The sequence below is a fragment of the Lacerta agilis genome, chromosome 16 (assembly GCF_009819535.1).
Source record: "Lacerta agilis isolate rLacAgi1 chromosome 16, rLacAgi1.pri, whole genome shotgun sequence".
Taxonomy (NCBI): domain Eukaryota; kingdom Metazoa; phylum Chordata; class Lepidosauria; order Squamata; family Lacertidae; genus Lacerta; species Lacerta agilis.
Window position 1 is genome coordinate 32,889,960 of NC_046327.1, and position 17,416 is coordinate 32,907,375.

Genomic DNA, 17,416 nt, shown 5'->3' on the forward strand with positions numbered 1-17,416 from the left:
CCCAATGAGTTTGCTCGGGAGGAGACTTTGCTTGGGTGACCCCCCCCCTAATTTCCGTAACAATAGACTGTAAATAAACGTAGTTTAGTTCTATGGATGTTTCCTTCTTCTTGCTGTGTGATGCTAGAAGACATGTGCGCTCTTCTCATAAGAGAAGGGTCACAGATTTAGGCACTCTGGACTGAAGGGACATGCCAGCCAAAGAGAGCCATCGGGAAGACGCTTAGGGGTCTTGGAGTTCACCGTCTCACAAGAGAGCGCATTCCCAACAGCTGCATGCACTCTGTGCAAATGTGGAGTCACAGATGTCCCTCTGCAGGAGATCAGTGCGACAGCTTCTCTGAAAGTCACAAGCCAGTTGCATCAGCAACACAACAGGCAGAATCTGTGGCCCTCCGGAGGTTGTTGAATTCTAACTTCCACCAGCCCCAGTCAGTATGGCCCAATGGTCGAGCAATATCTGGCGGGCCTGGGTTGCTTACCTCTAACATAAGGAAATGAGCAGAGTAGTGCCGCTCCCATTGTTTATAGAAATGTTCTGCAAGCTTTGCCTGTGTCTGGCTTGTATGTGAATGTGTTGCTTGTATGCATTTCTGTGCAAAAGGCATCTGTATGCAAAAGTTCCTATATGCTACGGTAGCCGCCAGAATAGTTCGAGCCAGCAAATGGAAAAGCGAGACAGTACCCTCTATAGAAGAACGGATTTGTAAACTAAGTGAATACATAAGAGTTGGCAAAACTAACAGCAGTCATAAGATCTCAGACAAATCAAAAACTAAAATCAGAATGGAAATGTTTTATAGAATACATGGAGAAATGCTGTTCTAAAAAGAATATGTTAATATGCATAGATTAAATATGTAAAGCAGTTGTGAGAATAAAAGTATATGTTTAGTATATATAGTTTAAGTATGTAAAGCAAAGGAGAGAATAAAATTAGAGGTGGTTATAAGAGATGGAAGATTTTTAGAAATGCAATGAAATAATCAAATTAAAAATTAAGGAAGTCGAGTCGTGGTGGAGGGAAGTCACGGGGGTTGGGTAAGATGTTTTGTTTAATTTGTAGGGATTATATGTATCATATATGTTTCTATGTGTATTTGTATGCCATTGTTTAATGTATTTTCTCAGCAAATAAAAAAAGGAAAAGGAAAAAGAAATGTTCTGCAAGTTTTGCCTGTGTCTGTCTTGTATGTGAATGTGTTGCTTGCATGCATGAATTTCTGTGCAAAAGGCATCTGTATGCAAAAGTTAAGGAACAAATAAATTGTGAGTAAATAAGGAAAGAAACAGGGGCAGAGGATTAAAAAAATATATGCTACCTTAAGGCCCCCGTGTATGGCTAGCTCCTAAATATGTTTATTCAGAAGGAAGCCCTTATAGGTTCAGTGGCTCTTACCTCCTAATATCTCCCTTGCATTCAAAAGTCTAGCTGCTTCTTTGTGTCAAATGGAGAGAGCAGCACTGCAATCATGAGAGCTGAGTTTACATTTGTACCGAAAAATAAAGTTACAATATGCAAAGCAGAAAGACAGGATAGAAAATTTGGCTGAATGAATTGCACAACACATATGGGCATTGTGTACTATTCAATTGCCATGTCTTCTGCTAAAGAATACTGGGAATTGTAGTTTGTTGGGAGTGCTTACATATTCTCTGTTGGAGATCCTTAGCTCTCCTTTTTTATTTCTATTATTAAACTTCGTATATTACAATAAACAACATTATATTACAATACTTTCGTGTCTCTTGTTGTTCAATACATTTGATCGTTGGTACAGAATATTTTGAGGATGTGGGTGGCGCTGTGGGTTAAACCACAGAGCCTAGGGCTTGCTGATCAGAAGGTCGGCGGTTCGAATCCCTGCGATGGAGTGAGCTCCCGTTGCTCAGTCCCTGCTGCTGCCAACCTAGCAGTTCAAAAGCACGTCAAAGTGCAAGTAGATAAATAGGTACCGCTCTGGCAGGAAGGTAAATGGCGTTACTGTGCGCTGCTCTGGTTCGCCAGAAGCGGCTTTGTCATGCTGGCCACATGACCTATTTATCTACTTGCACTTTGACGTGCTTTCGAACTGCTAGGTGGGCAGGAGCTGGGACCGAGCAACGGGAGCTCACTATTGATATACTTCTTCTTAATTGTATTGCACTATTAATATACTTCTTCTTAACTGTATTTCGGTTCAACAATTACTTTGATAAAATACATATTTTGTTATGTGCAAGTGGCTTTAGATACCTCTTAGATCCATAAATTACCATATAGCATAAATGTTGTGCTCTCTTTCTCTTCACAGTCTCGACCCAGGCGACCACAAAGACAGAGAAGCAGTACAGAATTGGAGGCACAAAGGTAAGGCCTGCTTACCGCTGAGCTCTCTTTGCTGTTCTCAGCTCTGCTTGCCACATCCTGTGAGTGTTTCAGGGCTGGCCCAGCAGGTGGATCAGAATCTGCTGGAAAATGATCCTATACAAGCCTCGCTGCAATGAATTAGGTTCTGTGACTGGGGGGAAACCATGCTCAGTTAAACCTCTCGGGCTACAGTGCTGTGCACCCTCAAATCTGAGAATAAGTCTCACTGAGCTCAGAGGAAGTTTCCGAGTTCTGAGTAAACCCATAGGGTTGGGAGGATTATCTCTAAGGGAAACCATCACTGCTCTTGGGGGTGCCATTGTGCTCCAGGGTTCCACAGGTGTTTAAGCAAATAATTTCCAAAATGATTAAAAAACAAGCAAACCAGTGGTGTTACTCATCTGCTCTTCCAAAAGCACTCAGGGATGAGGGATTTGTAGTGTCTTGTTAAATGATTAAAAACAATCACAATCCGGAAACAGCTGCCATCATCTTTTTGTGGTAAAAACAAAAGAGTCTGCTGTCACCTTGAGGAAAAACTGTTCTACTGTGTAGTTAATTTGTCTTCTAGGTTTATTATTTTCAAATCTGAAATAGTAATTTAAACAGCCAAACAGCATATCCCCTCTGAATTGCACTTCTGAGTAGGAATTTATGTATTTATTTATAAACCTCATTGTTTTGTTTTGTTTTTTTAAAGAAGTAAATTGTGGCATAAGCTTTTATGGTCCAGAGCTCACTGCTAGCAGACTGTTGCTCTTTTGCCAGTAGGATTAAATCACATACTAGTAAATTCAAGTTGTGCAGTTAAAGTAGATTTGAAACTCACTCCGCAGACATTTTGCAGAGAGCATGGATGTGAGGAGAGGGTAACAGAGCAGGCCCAAACCAGCTTTTACAGGTCACCTACACCCAAAATAAATTTGGAAGATGCTCTGTGGTGCAGCTTACCTGTTGTGCAGGTAATGTGTTAATTAGCAGTGTCTAGCTCAAGCGCTGCCCAGGGCTAGTCTGTAAACGATCAAAACAACTGAAATCCACCTACCAACTTACTGGGAGAGTGACAACTGAATATAGCCAGGTTCAAAACAAGGATGAATTGCCTTTCCTGGCATTCCTGCTTTCTTCATAAACTACAGCAATCAAAATCTTGCTGAGTGAGGCCAGAAACATTACAAGGAGGGGCAAATAAGGCTGGTTCCCTTGGCCGTTGTGTTGCGTTTACATGCTCATCTCCCATGTCACTTTACATGGACCTTTCGAACGCCATTGTTTCCTTTTTTTTTTTTTTAAACAGAATTTATTGACATTTTCACAAAATAACACAAACCCAACCCCACACCTACAAATACCAAAACAAATACAAATACACATAATGTCAGGATTCTTCTTCTTATCTATATACCTTACAAAAAAAAAATTTCTAGTTCTGAATCTTGACGTTTGACTTCCCCCGCCTATACACCTTCGGTTTTAGAACAGTAAACTATTTCCTTAACAACTTTTCTCTATAAAAAATTTAACTTTACTTAAAAAGAAAAAACACAATTATCTTAATCTTTGCATTATAACCTAAATCTTAACCAAATATTCTTATAGCTAAACTTATTTCTTCTATCGTTTATCATGCTGCTTTTAACTTAAAGTTCAATATCTCCTTACTTATTTAGAATAGACTTATAATTAACAGACTTCACACTCCAATTTCGGATACCGTGGCAGGCCATTCAGATTATACATTTTATGCTTCAACCCACTCCCCCTCACCAGAACCGGTTCTCCAATTATCTTCTTCTGGATGTCCACAGATCCAGGCTGCATTCACAACAAACCTTGCATCGAGCTTCAAGATATTCATCCCCTCCATTCTGGGTTTCTCCGTTTCTTTGTGCCATACTACTTCTTCTTGTAGAAATCTTAATTCTATGTCCCTTGCCCCCGAGCTGCCACCTCGGGGTCTGGATATTGAAAATCTTCCCGTTCCAGGGCTGCCACCCCCAGAAACCGGCCCCCCTTCCATTCGGAGTTGCCCAGCCGTCTCAGACCATCCTTCCAACACCTCTCCCAGCTCTTTGCAAAAGTCTGTTTCCATTGTGTAAAACTTTTGAAAAGCCTCTTCTGTGGAAAATGAGTTCTTTCCATTTATAATTCCACTCAAGGCTTTTAGTTTTCGATCAAGCAGTTCCAGTTGAAAGACAGTAAGCTTTTCCTCATCCTCCCAATCATTCAATGCCAACACGAGCGCAAAATCCAGCATCTTGGGGGGGAGGATGGGTATCAAGTTTCAGTTCCTGTCTCTTCCTTCCTTTGTTTCAATTTTTTCCCACGAAAGTCCAAGTCGCCGCCATTTCTCCAATACCGGAGTATAAAGACCAAAACTTCAAATGGAGATATTTTTTCCTCAGTTAACCCCCAAAAGGAGATCTCAGCAGACTCAGTTTTCAAATTCCAAATGCTTTCAATTGATTGTTGTAGCAGCAGTCACTTAAAGAGTTAATTTCTTTCACCACCCAAAGGGAGGGAGGCGGGCTGCCTTTCTTCTTTCCCCCAGATCGTTCCAGGAAAACAAAGAGTCAATCAATTACTTACAGCCTCTGGGTTCTTAACAGCTCCTTAATGACAGGTAGAACTTAGACGCTCATCACAGGCTTTGTCGCCGCATTTGCATCCCGGTTGGGGCATTTCCCCTGTAGCCCGGCTCCGTCGTCCCTTCACCCCCACTCCCCCTTTACAGGGGGAGCGGGGGAAGGGTTCGGAGCCACAACGGGCACAGCCGGGGAGCCCAGAGTGCGGGACGCTCTTCCCGCACCCCAACCGGAGCCCCGCTTTGCGGTAGCAGGGCTCCTAACCCCCGGGATGGACTGGGTGCTTCGCAGCCGAAGCAACCCACGACCACCCGCAATGGCGTCCGCCGCCGGAAGTCCGAACGCCATTGTTTCCATGTACCGCAGGGGTAGGCAACCTAAGGCCCAGGGGCCGGATGTGGCCCAATCACCTTCTAAATCCGGCCTGCAGACGGTCTGGGAATCACCATGTTTTTACATGAGTTGAATGTGTTCTTTTATTTAAAATGCACCTCTGGGTTATTTGTGGGGCCTGCCTGGTGTTTTTACATGAGTAGAATGTGTGGTTTTATTTTAAATGCATTTCTGGGTTATTTGTGGGGCATAAGAATTCGTCCCCCCCCAAAAAAAAAGTCCGGCCCACCACATGGTCTGAGGGACAGTGGACCGGCCCACGGCTGAAAAAGGTTGCCGACCCCTGATGTACCGTATAGCATTTTATTCCTGATCATATTTCACATGTGAAACATATATTCTTCTAGGGACGTTTCCAACTCTTCCAGCTCAAGCTCGCTGGATTGTTCTTTTGAGCCTGGAGAAACTGAAAATCTGCACCCGGGTTTCCTGGATACAGGTGGGATTGATCTCTTAGGTGAAATCTTTGAGACTCTAAACTTGCTGGAGCCGAGCCAAGCCCAGCGGCCACTCTATGGGACGCGGAGCCTGGACTTCTGCAACCTAGAAGAGAGAAACTTCTATACTAAGGTAAGCCCTCGTAGTTTGGCTCTCTGTGCACCTGTCAAAGAGGCCAAGCGTGGAAAGCAGCAAATCCCAATTCAATCTCTTTTTCTGTTGTAGCTGAGGCCCAGCAGGAACACACTTCATGAACCCCTCTCCGAGGAAAAGGATGTTGATAATGATGATGATGACTCATTGTCCGAGGGCACCCTGCTCCCAGCCTCTCCGGATCAGGAGCATGTGCAGAGTGCTCTGTTAGCGTCCACCAGAGCAGCAGAAAATAGCTGTGAGAAGTGGGACCGTGACATCCCTGAACCCGAAGAGATTCCTTGCCCTGAGAGGTCAGCCGTTCCATCGCAAGGGGAAACAGCAGTTGTTACCGCTGGCTATGAGCTGCCACAAGTGGCATGGACCCGGAATATAGACCACGAGAACTCCAGCACAAATGAAAATGGAACTGAAAGCTGCCCTGAGGTGGAGTCCGGACAGGAGACTAGGACTGACCAGATGCTCCAACTCACTCCAGCCATTGCCGCCGCAAAGGCGGAGCCACCAGCAACCAATTGCTCCGGCATCCAATCACCCGCGTCATTGTCCCAAAGAAAAGTGAATGTGGACACCGACTTCAAGACCAAGCACAGCGTGCCAGCCCTCGAGGTGGTCACTAGACCACCATACTCCTTGACTTCCCGGCCCTTGGCCAAAGTGTCAGAACTGAAGAAAAGATTCGAGGCCTAGAATGTTGAAAGTGAGGAGTCTGTAGCCTCGGAAGAGGAACACCTGTCTGTTTTTTTTTTTTACTTCCGGGGTGAAGTAGTAGCTTCTGTGGCTGCAGGCTACACTAGAGGCCTCTCCCCTGGTGCCGCAAGGCAGCTCTGGGCTTTGAAAGGCACTGGGGGGGAACACCCCAAAGCTCCGGGCATCAGTAGTGATTGCTAGAAGCAGAAGTGGGTTCTACTCCTAGTCCCAGTGGATTGCTGCCTGACTTGCAAGCTGCTGCCCCCTGCTCACTACTAGAGGCAGCAGTGCTTTTTTCTGGGGGGGGGGGTACACATACCCCTGAACATTTTGAGAATCTAAGTTTGGCCTCATTGAGGGGCAGAATTTCAATATGAGTAGGAAAACAAGAAAAGGAGAGTACCCCCAAACATTTTTTAAAGAAAAAAAGCACTGTCTGCCTTCTCTCTCTCTCTCTCTGTGTGTGTGTGTGTGTGTATACAGTCATATTCCTGGCATGGGGGAAAGAAAGACTGCTTTAGCTCCATTCCTCTCCTAAACACATGAGACTGCTCCTCGTGTAATTTTTCCCAATACCGTATCAGGGAAAGTACGTAACTAGAAAAGGACTAGCTATCATCATGGGGTGGTTGAACACATGCACTGCTTGCCACTCAGTGGCTGCAATATCAATTAATTGGGTTTTTGTTTTTTTTTGCACATGTGAATAAACATAAATAAAACCAAGCAACGTTATCTCCAGATGTGGCAATGGCTACCATAGCTGTCAAGTATCACGTATTTGCCGGGATTCCCCCGTTTTTAAACGCGTTTCCCGCTGCAATACCGGGTTAATCAAAAACCCGTATATTCCCGTATATTCCCTTCCTTCCCCGTCTCCCCCGTTCTTTGCCTGCTGTCACTAAGAGTCAGACTATCTGCAGACAGGCAGCAGCCAGAGGAGGGGGGAGGAGGAGGGGAAAGGAGGAGGAGGACTTGTAAGCGCCGAGGGGAGGGACTCGCAGCCTCGCTCCGTCCTGCTTCTTTCTTTGCGCGCAGGCTCCACGCGCTCCATGGGACTCGGCTGAGGCGGGAGCGGCGCTGCCACTGCCGGTATTTTCTTCTTCCTCCTCCTCCTCCTGGGGGTGCTGGGGAGCAGTTCTCCTCAGCTGCTTCTCGCTCACTTGCTCTCCTAAGGAGCTTCGCCTCAGCCTCCTGCGCTGGGCGGGAGGGGTGGGCGGGGGGAGCGTCGGAGGAGAGAGAGAGGCAGGCGAGGGGACTGTCGCCGGCTCCGCCTCTTCCTCGGCGGCTCTCGGGCAGCCGGAACCGCATGCGGCTGCGGCGGGAAGCGAGCCCGGAGTGGAGGGATGTGGGGCTTGGGACGAGGCAGGATCTTCAGCGTCTTCTCCGCTCCGGTCCTGGTGGCCGTGGTCTGCTGCGCCCAGAGTGGAGCCTCGGCATATTTTCCCGTTGGCTCCGCCCACTTTTGCTTCTGGCTCCGCCCACCACTGCCACGTGACTATCATAGGTGAGGCTGCTGATCCCTTATTTTGAAATCCAAAAGTTGACAGCTATGATGGCTACTGACTTAAATGGTTTTTAGGTTAGCAGTATTCAATAAATTTGTGGAACAGCACAGGTCTGTCGGTTGCTGTTATTTATGCTAGCCAAATGGACCCTCCAGGTTCAAAGGCTCTGAATACCAGCTGCCTGGGCAGGGGTAGCAATGCAAGTGAGGCTGTTTCCTCCATTCACTGCTTCTGGCCTTTCCAGAAGCATCTGTTATTAAAATCAAATAGTTGTAGGTAAAAGCTAAATGTAAAGGACCCCAGGACGGTTAAGTCCAGTCAAAGGCAACTACAGTGGTACCTCGGGTTACATACGCTTCAGGTTACATACTCCGCTAACCCAGAAATAACGCTTCAGGTTAAGAACAGAAATCATGCTCTGGTGGCATGGCGGTAGCAGGAGGTCCCATTAGCTAAAGTGGTGCTTCAGGTTAAGAACGGACCTCCGGAACGAATTAAGTACGTAACCAGAGGTACCACTGTATGGGGTTGCAGCACTCATCTACACTTTCAGGATGAAAAAGTCATTCCAAAACCCTTTTGCACACCATAGAATCAGAGTTGGAAGGGACCCAAGGGTCATCTAGTCCAACCCCCCACAATGCAGGAATCTAGGCTAAAGCATCCACAGCAGATGGCCATCTAGCCTCTGCTTAAAAACCTACAAGGAAGGAGAACTTCCTTTCTAGAGGAAAGGATGCCAGAGGGAGACTAGAGCAAGCAACTATCAGGTGGAATATCTGTCCACAGTCTCTCCCCCTCCTGCTGATAATAATAATAATAATAATAATAATAATAATAATAATAATAATAATAATAATAATAATAAATTTATATCCCGCTCATCTGGCTGGGTTTCCCTAGCCACTCTGGTCAGCATCAAACATTAAAAACTTCCCTAAACAGGGCTGCCTTCAGATGTCTTCTAAAAGTAAGATAGTTGTTCATTTCCTTGACATATGATGGGAGGGCGTTCCACCGGGCAGGTGCCACCACCGAGAAAGCCCTCTTCCTGGTTCCCTGTAACCTCACATCTCGCAGGAAGGGAACCGCCAGAAGGCCCTCGCCGTTGGACCTCAGTGTCCGGGCAGAACAATGGGCCAGCATTTTTTGTTTCGGAGGATTTTTTTACTTCACAGTGCCCAGCTGACACACATGAAAGCAGATGAGGATAAGCTTTGAATTTTCTGCGACAATTTGCAAAGGGAAGGGAGGCTCCCAGTATGACTGGAATGGGGACCCTGTGCCCCCCCCCCAGATCTTATTGGACTGCAACTTCCATCATCCCTGACTATTTAGCCACGGTGGCTGTTTGGGACTGCCGATTCCCCATCCATGCAGTAGAGTACCTGTCGCTGGCACAAGGCATTAGGGAAATAAAGTCACGTGTACATAAGAACTTGCAGGAGTAGGGGAATACTTATGGACAGGGCAGTGCTATGTTCACAGAGCACAAGGTAACAGCACTGGCTTCCCATACATTTTGTCTTCTCAAAGCATCAACAGAAACCAGCAACAATATAAAAAATCAGTTTATTTTAGGAAAAAGGAGGGGGGAAGATTTTCAGTGAAGAAAGAATAGTGGATTGACTTCACAATGAGAAGGTAGAGAGAGGTACCCTTCCTTCTCTGTAACAGATGCTAACCATTCCTCCTCTAGGGTGGAAGCTTTCCATGCTGAGGCATTGCACAACGCTACTGCCTTATGGGGAGATGGATCTGCAAGCAGTGGAGCCTGTTGGCTTGTGGAGGTGGACCTGATCCACCGGGAGATCCACCCGGGAATCATACAGCAATAGTGGTTTCACTTCTGGCATCAGAGTTGCATGTTTTAGCAACTGTCATATTTGATTTGGCTGAGTATCCCACCTGTTCAAGGATGTGAAAGAACAACTGGATCAGGGGTGGAAGCACAGGACATACAAGGAGACATCTCAGCATTCAGACTTAGAAGAGTAAATTTCTAAGTTGCCTTCTCCCCCCCTCCTAAAAAACAGGGACATAATATAACTCGTGCACATTGCCTTGCCTTTGCAAACAGCTTGGTAAAGGTAAAGGGACCCCTGACCATCAGGTCCAGTCGTGTCCGACTCTGGGGTTGCGACACTCATCTCGCTCTATAGGCCGAGGGAGCCGGCGTTTGTCTGCAGACAGCTTCCAGGTCATGTGGCCAGCATGACAAAGCCGCTTCTGGCAAACCAGAGCAGCGCATGGAAACGGCGTTTACCTTCCCGCTGGAGCGGTATCTATTTATCTACTTGCACTTTGATGTGCTTTCGAACTGCTAGGTGGGCAGGAGCTGGGACCGAGCAATGGGAGCTCACTCCATCGCAGGGATTCGAACCGCCGACCTTCTGATCAGCAAGCCCTAGGCTCTGTGGTTTAACCCACAGCGCCACCTGGGTCCCAAACAGCTCTAATGTCAAAATGCTACTGAGGACACATCACACAGCCGAACGCAACCTCCTGTTGCACATGCCTAGATATGACATGCATTTGTACCTTAATCAAGTTTACATCTAAAAACATGTAACGAGATCCTGATTATTAGTGAATAGCCAATTGAGATGCTGTTGTATATTGCATTGATTACTGTGGATTGAACCACGAAGCAGAGGACAAAAGCCAATAAATAATAATAATATTAATAATAACCATTTATACCCCGTCAATCTGGCTGGGTTTCCCATTTCCCAATTGGCTTTTGCTTCATTTGGTCAGCAATTTAAATATTAACACCCAGAATAACTATTCCAGTTTTCCATGACAGTGGTTTCAGGTTTGGAAAGATATCGTGTAAATCAGTGTTTTTCAACCTTTTTTGGACAAAGGCACACTTGTTTCATGAAAAAAATCACGAGGCACACCACCATTAGAAAATGTTAAAAAATTTAACTCTGTGCCTATATTGACTATACATAAAGTAATTTTCCCACGGCACACCAGGCAACATCTCGCGGCACACTAGTGTGCCGTGGAACAGTGGTTGAAAAACACTGGTGTAAATAATAATGATGTGGGAGAAGCTTAAGGAAACCCAGGACTAAAAGCAAGCAGTGTCCCATAAATGCTGTGTCTTTTTAATGATATTTTGTTGGAAACGTAACATCTGAGTGAAGCACAGCGAGAGCCAAACCCCAATTCCTCAAGGCTACAGCCACAATTTACAAAGACCTGTGCCACTGGCTGACACTTCCAAGCGGCAGGCTATTGGACAGCCTTAGAGTGGCAGATAGCCAATCTGACCCACAGGACAACATTCCCCAGAGATGTTTTCCTACACACATCCCGCCGAGGCAAAAGGAAGCTGCGCAAAAGCCCCACAAGCGCATGCAGGAAAAATTCCTCATGGAAATTTAAAGTTCATTCCCTCCTCCCCATGTTTCAAAAAAAGAATCCTGAGAACCGTAGCTCTGTGAGGGGTAAGCTACAGTTCTCAGGATTCGTGGGTGGCTGGGTGTGCTCTAAATGTATGGCACAAGTCTTTGTAACCAGCCTTAATTGCCCATTGGTATTTTGGGCTACCTCTAGTTTATACCGAGACAGTCTATTGAGTGGCCCCTCCCTTTAAGAAATGGAAAACAAAACTAGAGGGCAAGTTCACGGACCAAGTGTTTCAAACAGTGGAGAACTTCTGAAAGGAAAAACAACAACAGGTTTGCTTGACTGCCCTCATTCACACAGGGTCAATGAGGGCTGAAACACTTGATATTCTGGCATTTCAAGGGGTTGGGTTAAATGACCCCCAGGGTGCCTTTCAACTCTACAGTTCTATGATTCAATGGCAGATTTTTATTTATTTTTTATGTATTGTGCAGCTCTGCCAATTTGAAACTGTGTGTCTGTAGGCAAGTTGCAGTCTGCAGCCCACTTTCCCCAGGTAAAACACGGTGCGTTTCCAAACCCAAGAGGCTCGGAGGTGGAAACAGAGCAAGGCACAGTCACCTTTCCTTGGGGGAACTAAGAGTGTCATGGATCAGAAAGGAAGTGCCAAAAAAACCCAGCTGCCCTTAAAAAAAGTCCCCTTAAAGAGACAGGAGTTGGTGGCATAGAATCGCTGAAGTTGTGCAATGCAGTTGTGCCACCTAGTGCCTATAGTGGAATATGAGACTTTGCCACTCTTTGGATTGTCACTGTTCAACTGAACCAAGTACTGTCAGGTTATTTGGCTGACCTGATCAACATCCCATACCTTTTTAAAATGTGGCTCTTTTGGGGGGGGGATATTATTGGGTTATTGTTTTTAATCTTGATTTTATATACTGTGATCTTTTTATGTGAACCACCCTGAAACCTGCAGGTATAGGGTGGTATAAATAATTAATAATAATAATTAATAATTCCAGTTACAGATAGGTAGCCGCAGGGGCATCGTAGGGGAGGGGCGGTGGGGGCGGTACGCCCCCATTGACAGGGTGATAAGCGGTGCGTGGGGGTGACAAGCGGCGGCCCCTCCCGCCACTCCCACGCCCCGCCGCTCCCTCAGTCACCCCGGGAGCAGCAGCGCTGCATGGACGGGGTGCTCGCTCGGCCGAGCGAGCACCCTGTCTGTGCAGCGCTGCTGCTCCCGGGGTGACCGGTGGTGTGTGGGGAGTGGCAGGAGGGGCCGCCGCTTGTCACCCCCACGCACCGCCGCTCGCTCCGTCGCCGTGGGAGCAGCAGCGCACAGTGTGTGCGGTGCTGCTGCTCCCGGGGCGACGGAACGAACGTCGGCCGAAGGGGAAGGGGGAGGGAAGCAAAGCGGGCGCTTAAACGCGCCGCTTTGCTTCCTTTTTTCCTCCCCTTTCGGCGCTGGCTAGGCTGTGACTCTGGAGCCCAGCCAGCGCCGAAAGAGGCGAAAAAAGGAAGCAAAGCAGCGCGTTTAAGCGCCGGCTTTGCTCCCCCCTTTCCCTTTTGGCTTCTTTCGGCGCCGAAAGGGGAGGAAAAAAGGAAGCAAAGCGGCGCGTTTAAGCGCCCGCTTTGCTCCCCCCACTTCCCCGCCGAAAGAGAAAGCGGGCAGGGTCCAGGGAAGCAAAGCCGGCGCTTAAACGCGCCGCTTCGCTTCCTTTTTTTCTCCCCTTTCGGCGCTGAAAGAAGCCGAAAGGGAAGGGAGGGAGCAAAGCGGGCGCTCTCAAGCGCCTGCTACGTTCCTTCCTTTTTTCCTGGGGGCGTGGCGTCGCGCTGTGAACGTGCATCATGACGCACGCACACGTCACGATGCCCCGCCCCCAGGGGTGCCTCTTGGCTTCCCGCCCCGGGAGGCCAAGGGGCTAGGAACGCCCCTGGGTAGCCGTGTTGGTCTGCCATAGTAAAAAATAAATTAAAAAAATTCCTTCCAGTAGCACCTTAGAGACCAACTAAGTTTGTTCTTGGTATGAGCTTCTGTTTCAGTGTATCTGAAGAAGTGTGCATGCATATGAAAGCTCATACCAAGAACAAACTTAGTTGGTCTCTAAGGTGCTACTGGAAGGAATTATTTTATTTTTTATTTTGTTATAATAATAATAATAATAATAATAATGATAATGATAATGATAACGATAACAATAACAACTCCTTTCTAAGAATATAATAAAAACACAATCTGAACTCTATCCAGTTGATGGCAAATGGGAGAAAAGTCAAAAGAGAGATGCACAAATGATAAGGGTCAAAAACAAGCCACAAGAAAGGGGATTATTTATAAAGGCAGGGAAGGGGGAGCTTTTCTTACCACCACCCCCCAATAGGTTTAAGTCTCCCAAAAGGGTAGATTTCCATTTTTTTTAAAAAAAAAAAGTTAGCCTGAGGAGGTTTCTGGAAAGGGCACATAAAATATATAGGATGCCCCCACCCCCACCCCAGCTCAAGGCACAAGGTTGCTACTCAAAATTACTGCCTGGAAGGACTTGCCAGGACTGTACAATTCAAATACCTTCCACAACTGAGCTTTGGGCAGCTCCTAATTATGCTCTAGTACAGCTCCTATTAGCTGGAATGTGACTTGGGCAGGAGAGCACCCTGGTGGGTTGTGCTTTATATTAATTAGCAACAGGGTTGTTCTAGTTCACTCCTTGGCTTCACCATCAACTTGAGACAGACCGGGTATCTTGCACTGTATGTAAGGCGAGGCACGGCATCCAATTTGCCCCGTGGAGAGAGACACCGTACAAAGGGATTTTAACAGTAACCGCGTGGCAGCCTGTTTGCACATCTTCCCAAGCAATTACTGGCCACATGAACCTCGGCTTCATAACACGCACATGGCCCGGTCACTCGCACGTCAACCTTCCCTTCATAGCAGCAGATAAATAAGCCAGGAAGGGGGCAAGTACATTTGTGTTACATCTGAACGCAGGCTCAAGGTTGGTTTCTCCCTAGCAAACCAACAACGAGCCTTGATTTAAGACAAGCTAGGGTTGCCATATTTCAAAAAGTGAAAATGAGCTTTCTTTTTTTGGGGGGGATGGCAAAGTTGTTGAGCTAATTTCGAGGGAAATTGCCAAAAACGACACTGCCAGTTGCCATACGTCCAGGTTTTCCCAGACGTTTCACCCAATTCCGCCCAGACACTGTTTCCGACGGCCAATTGCCAGCTATTTTGGGGAAATTCTGGACCTATGGCAACCCTATGTCAAGCTAGCTGGTTAGGGAGAAACAAACCAGGATCCCAAGTCTGGATGTAATGCTAAAACCCCACCCTAGTCTTACCACTTGCGCAAAGTGGGAGCGCCGGGCTGTGTGCATCAAACTGCAGTTCATGCAGAGTGTAGCTTTTTAAGCCAAGGTTTATCAATTTGTGCAGTCAGTATCTGAGCCTAGCCTAACTCGGAGCTGTGACAATAAAATGGGGGTTGCCACATCTGAGCTCCTTAGAAGGAAAGCAGGATATAAGGGTAAAATGAACCTGGAAACCTTCCACATCCACCCCCTCCTTAAGAGGGCCTTAGGGTTAATAAAGGCATAGGCAAACTCAGCCCTCCAGATGTTTTGGGACTACAACTCCCATCATCCCTAGCTAGCAGGACCAGTGGTCAGGGATGATGGGAGTTGTAGTCCCAAAACATCTGGAGGACCGAGTTTGCCTATGCCGGGGTTAATACAAATGCGAAGCAAAGGTTTCCAATGGGACCTTCTGACATTTCCCACCCACGTAAACACACTTTATTTGGTTTTTGAACCTCCTGCATTGTGTCTGCTGCAGTCCTTAGGCAGAGGTTAGATAGGATATCCAAAGTGGAACAAGGATTGGAAGACCTGCAATGGCAGTTGCCTTTGACGGAAGCTGATGTGGAGCAAAAGCTAGGAGACTGGATGAGAATCAGGAAGGCCTCCGTTCAAATCATGCGTTCACGAGGACGACTTGGGCTGGCCTGGATGTTCCCTCCCAATCTGTAATTTGGGGATAATAATGCTGACCTACCCCTTACAGCGTAGTTGGAAAGACTTGAAATAATGTGCATAAGGTGCTTTTGAACAGGCTAAAGCACACTTGAAATGCCTAAAGCAAAGTTTTGGAATCGGGTCAACAATATCTTGTTGAGACCCTTTTGGAGGCCTGCCTCTGTTTATTTGCTGGGTTTCCGTTTGGTACGGTCCTCCTTTAGTTCATTTAAAACAGGGCAGGGGGAATCTGTGGCCCTGCTGCTGGACTCCAGCTCCCACCAGTCCCGGAAAACTGTAGCCCAAGAGCCCCTGGGGGGGCACAGCTCTCCACTTCCCTACTATGAAACATTTAAGAGTCACCTGCCGACTCAAACTGGCCAACCGTAAGGCAACGGGATAATAACACTCTAGGTTGTGTCAACTTTTCTCTTCCCAGAGAAGGGAGATTGGTTTTTATTAAATAGTGGCATACTGAAAGGCACGGCGCAATACATCTTTAAAAATAAAAAAGGCAAGCCTGCCCAAAATTTCACGTGGCAGGATCCTTAAAGCCAAGAGCAGCCTCCCCGACCACCCTCTGCTCTTTTCCTGTTCGCACAAAAGCAACAACTCCTGTGTAAAGCTCGAGTGGCAATTCCACACACTCCCGCTTAGAGTCAGAAGAGTTCGTTCTTTGGGGCAGCATAGAGAAGGGAGATCTAGCACTGTGCGGTTGGCATTGTGTGGGCCGAGGGGGGCAGCCCTCTCTCTTCTGTGTGCCCAGAGAGGCAGGGTCCAATCTTGCCTTGAACTGTCTGCCTCTAGCCATTCCCGGCAGTGTGCATGTATGAGATCCAGCCGCTCCTCAAAGCCCTTTCTAAAACACATTGGGGGTGTCTCCTGTGTATAGTTCACATCCAGCCTGCAGGGAAAGCTTTAAGAAGCTTGCTGGGAAACCTCAAGCCAGGCAGCAGCAGCAGCAGAAACAGAAGCACCCTTTTAAATGCTAGAGTTTTTGTTTCTTTGGAGTCCAGTGTCCTGAGTGGCTCCATCCAAGCTGAGACCCAAAAGCAGAGCCCTCTCCCCCATCTCAGATGAGTCGCTCTTCCGGGGGAAGCTTGAGGTTGGTGTTAGTTTCAACGCGGGCACCCACCTGCTCCTCACTGCTGGGCCGATAAGTGCCCTCTGTCTGCCGCTTCTCCCGGATTTTGAGTCCCATAAAAACCAGGAGGCCGATCAGCAGGAGCCCCCCAAAAACACACGGCACAGCAATGGCTGCCTCCAGCTCCGACTTCTGCCACGGGGAAAGAAAAAGGGGGAGAACATCGTTACAGCGGAGGAAGGCAGAAGATGAAGAAGAAGAGTTTGGATTTGATATGCGGCTTAGGATCCTCATACCTAAGGGACCGCCTCTCCTGGTATGTCCCGGGTAGGACCTTAAGGTCCTCAAATAATAGTTTGTTGGAGGTCCTGAGCCACAAGGATGCTAGGTTGGCTTCAACTAGGGCCAGGGCCTTCTCAGTACTGGCCCCGACTTGGTGGAACAGTCTGGCACAAGAGACCAGGGCCCTGCGGGATTTGGCATCTTTCCACAGGGCCTGCAAGACAGAGCTGTTCCACCTAGCCTTTGGGTTGGTTTCAGTTTAACCCTGATGTTTTGTTCTTTTGGTGTGATTGGTGGGCTACTTAAAAATGAGGCTGCAGTTTAGATTTAATTTTAAAGTGTATTTTAATCTGTATTTTAATGAATTGTTTTATGTTTTTGTTGTGATTTTATTGGTGTTAGCTGCCCTGAGCCCGGTTTGGCGGGGAAGGGCGGGGTATAAATAAAAAGTTGTTGTTGTTGTTGTTGTTATATCCCACTTTATCACTACCCAAAGGAGTCTCAAAGCGGCTAACCTTCTCCTTTCCCTTCCTCCCCCCACAACAAACACTCT

General features: G+C 47.1%; 2 protein-coding genes across 4 annotated transcripts in view; one reads left to right on the forward strand and one right to left on the reverse strand.

The window, feature by feature from the left end:
- DENND1C (DENN domain containing 1C) overlaps positions 1–6,857 on the forward strand; it is a 41,244-nt gene extending 34,387 nt beyond the window's left edge. The window contains exons 21-23 of the mRNA XM_033173749.1: positions 2,295–2,350; positions 5,676–5,898; positions 5,992–6,857. Of these exons, the coding sequence (XP_033029640.1) occupies positions 2,295–2,350; positions 5,676–5,898; positions 5,992–6,609 (897 nt within the window). The 3' untranslated portion in view covers positions 6,610–6,857. The remainder of the gene's footprint in view (positions 1–2,294; positions 2,351–5,675; positions 5,899–5,991) is intronic.
- Positions 6,858–9,670: 2,813 nt separating this feature from the next.
- CRB3 (crumbs cell polarity complex component 3) overlaps positions 9,671–17,416 on the reverse strand; it is a 37,328-nt gene continuing 29,582 nt past the window's right edge. For 2 of the 3 annotated variants that reach the window (XM_033173667.1, XM_033173668.1), the window contains 2 exons: positions 16,633–16,773; positions 9,671–10,025 (listed from right to left, as the gene is read on the reverse strand). In XM_033173667.1, the coding sequence (XP_033029558.1) occupies positions 9,942–10,025; positions 16,633–16,773 (225 nt within the window). In that variant the 3' untranslated portion in view covers positions 9,671–9,941. Of the gene's footprint in view, positions 10,026–15,805; positions 16,774–17,416 lie in introns of those variants that run through there. The other variant, XM_033173669.1, reaches the window with a different exon arrangement.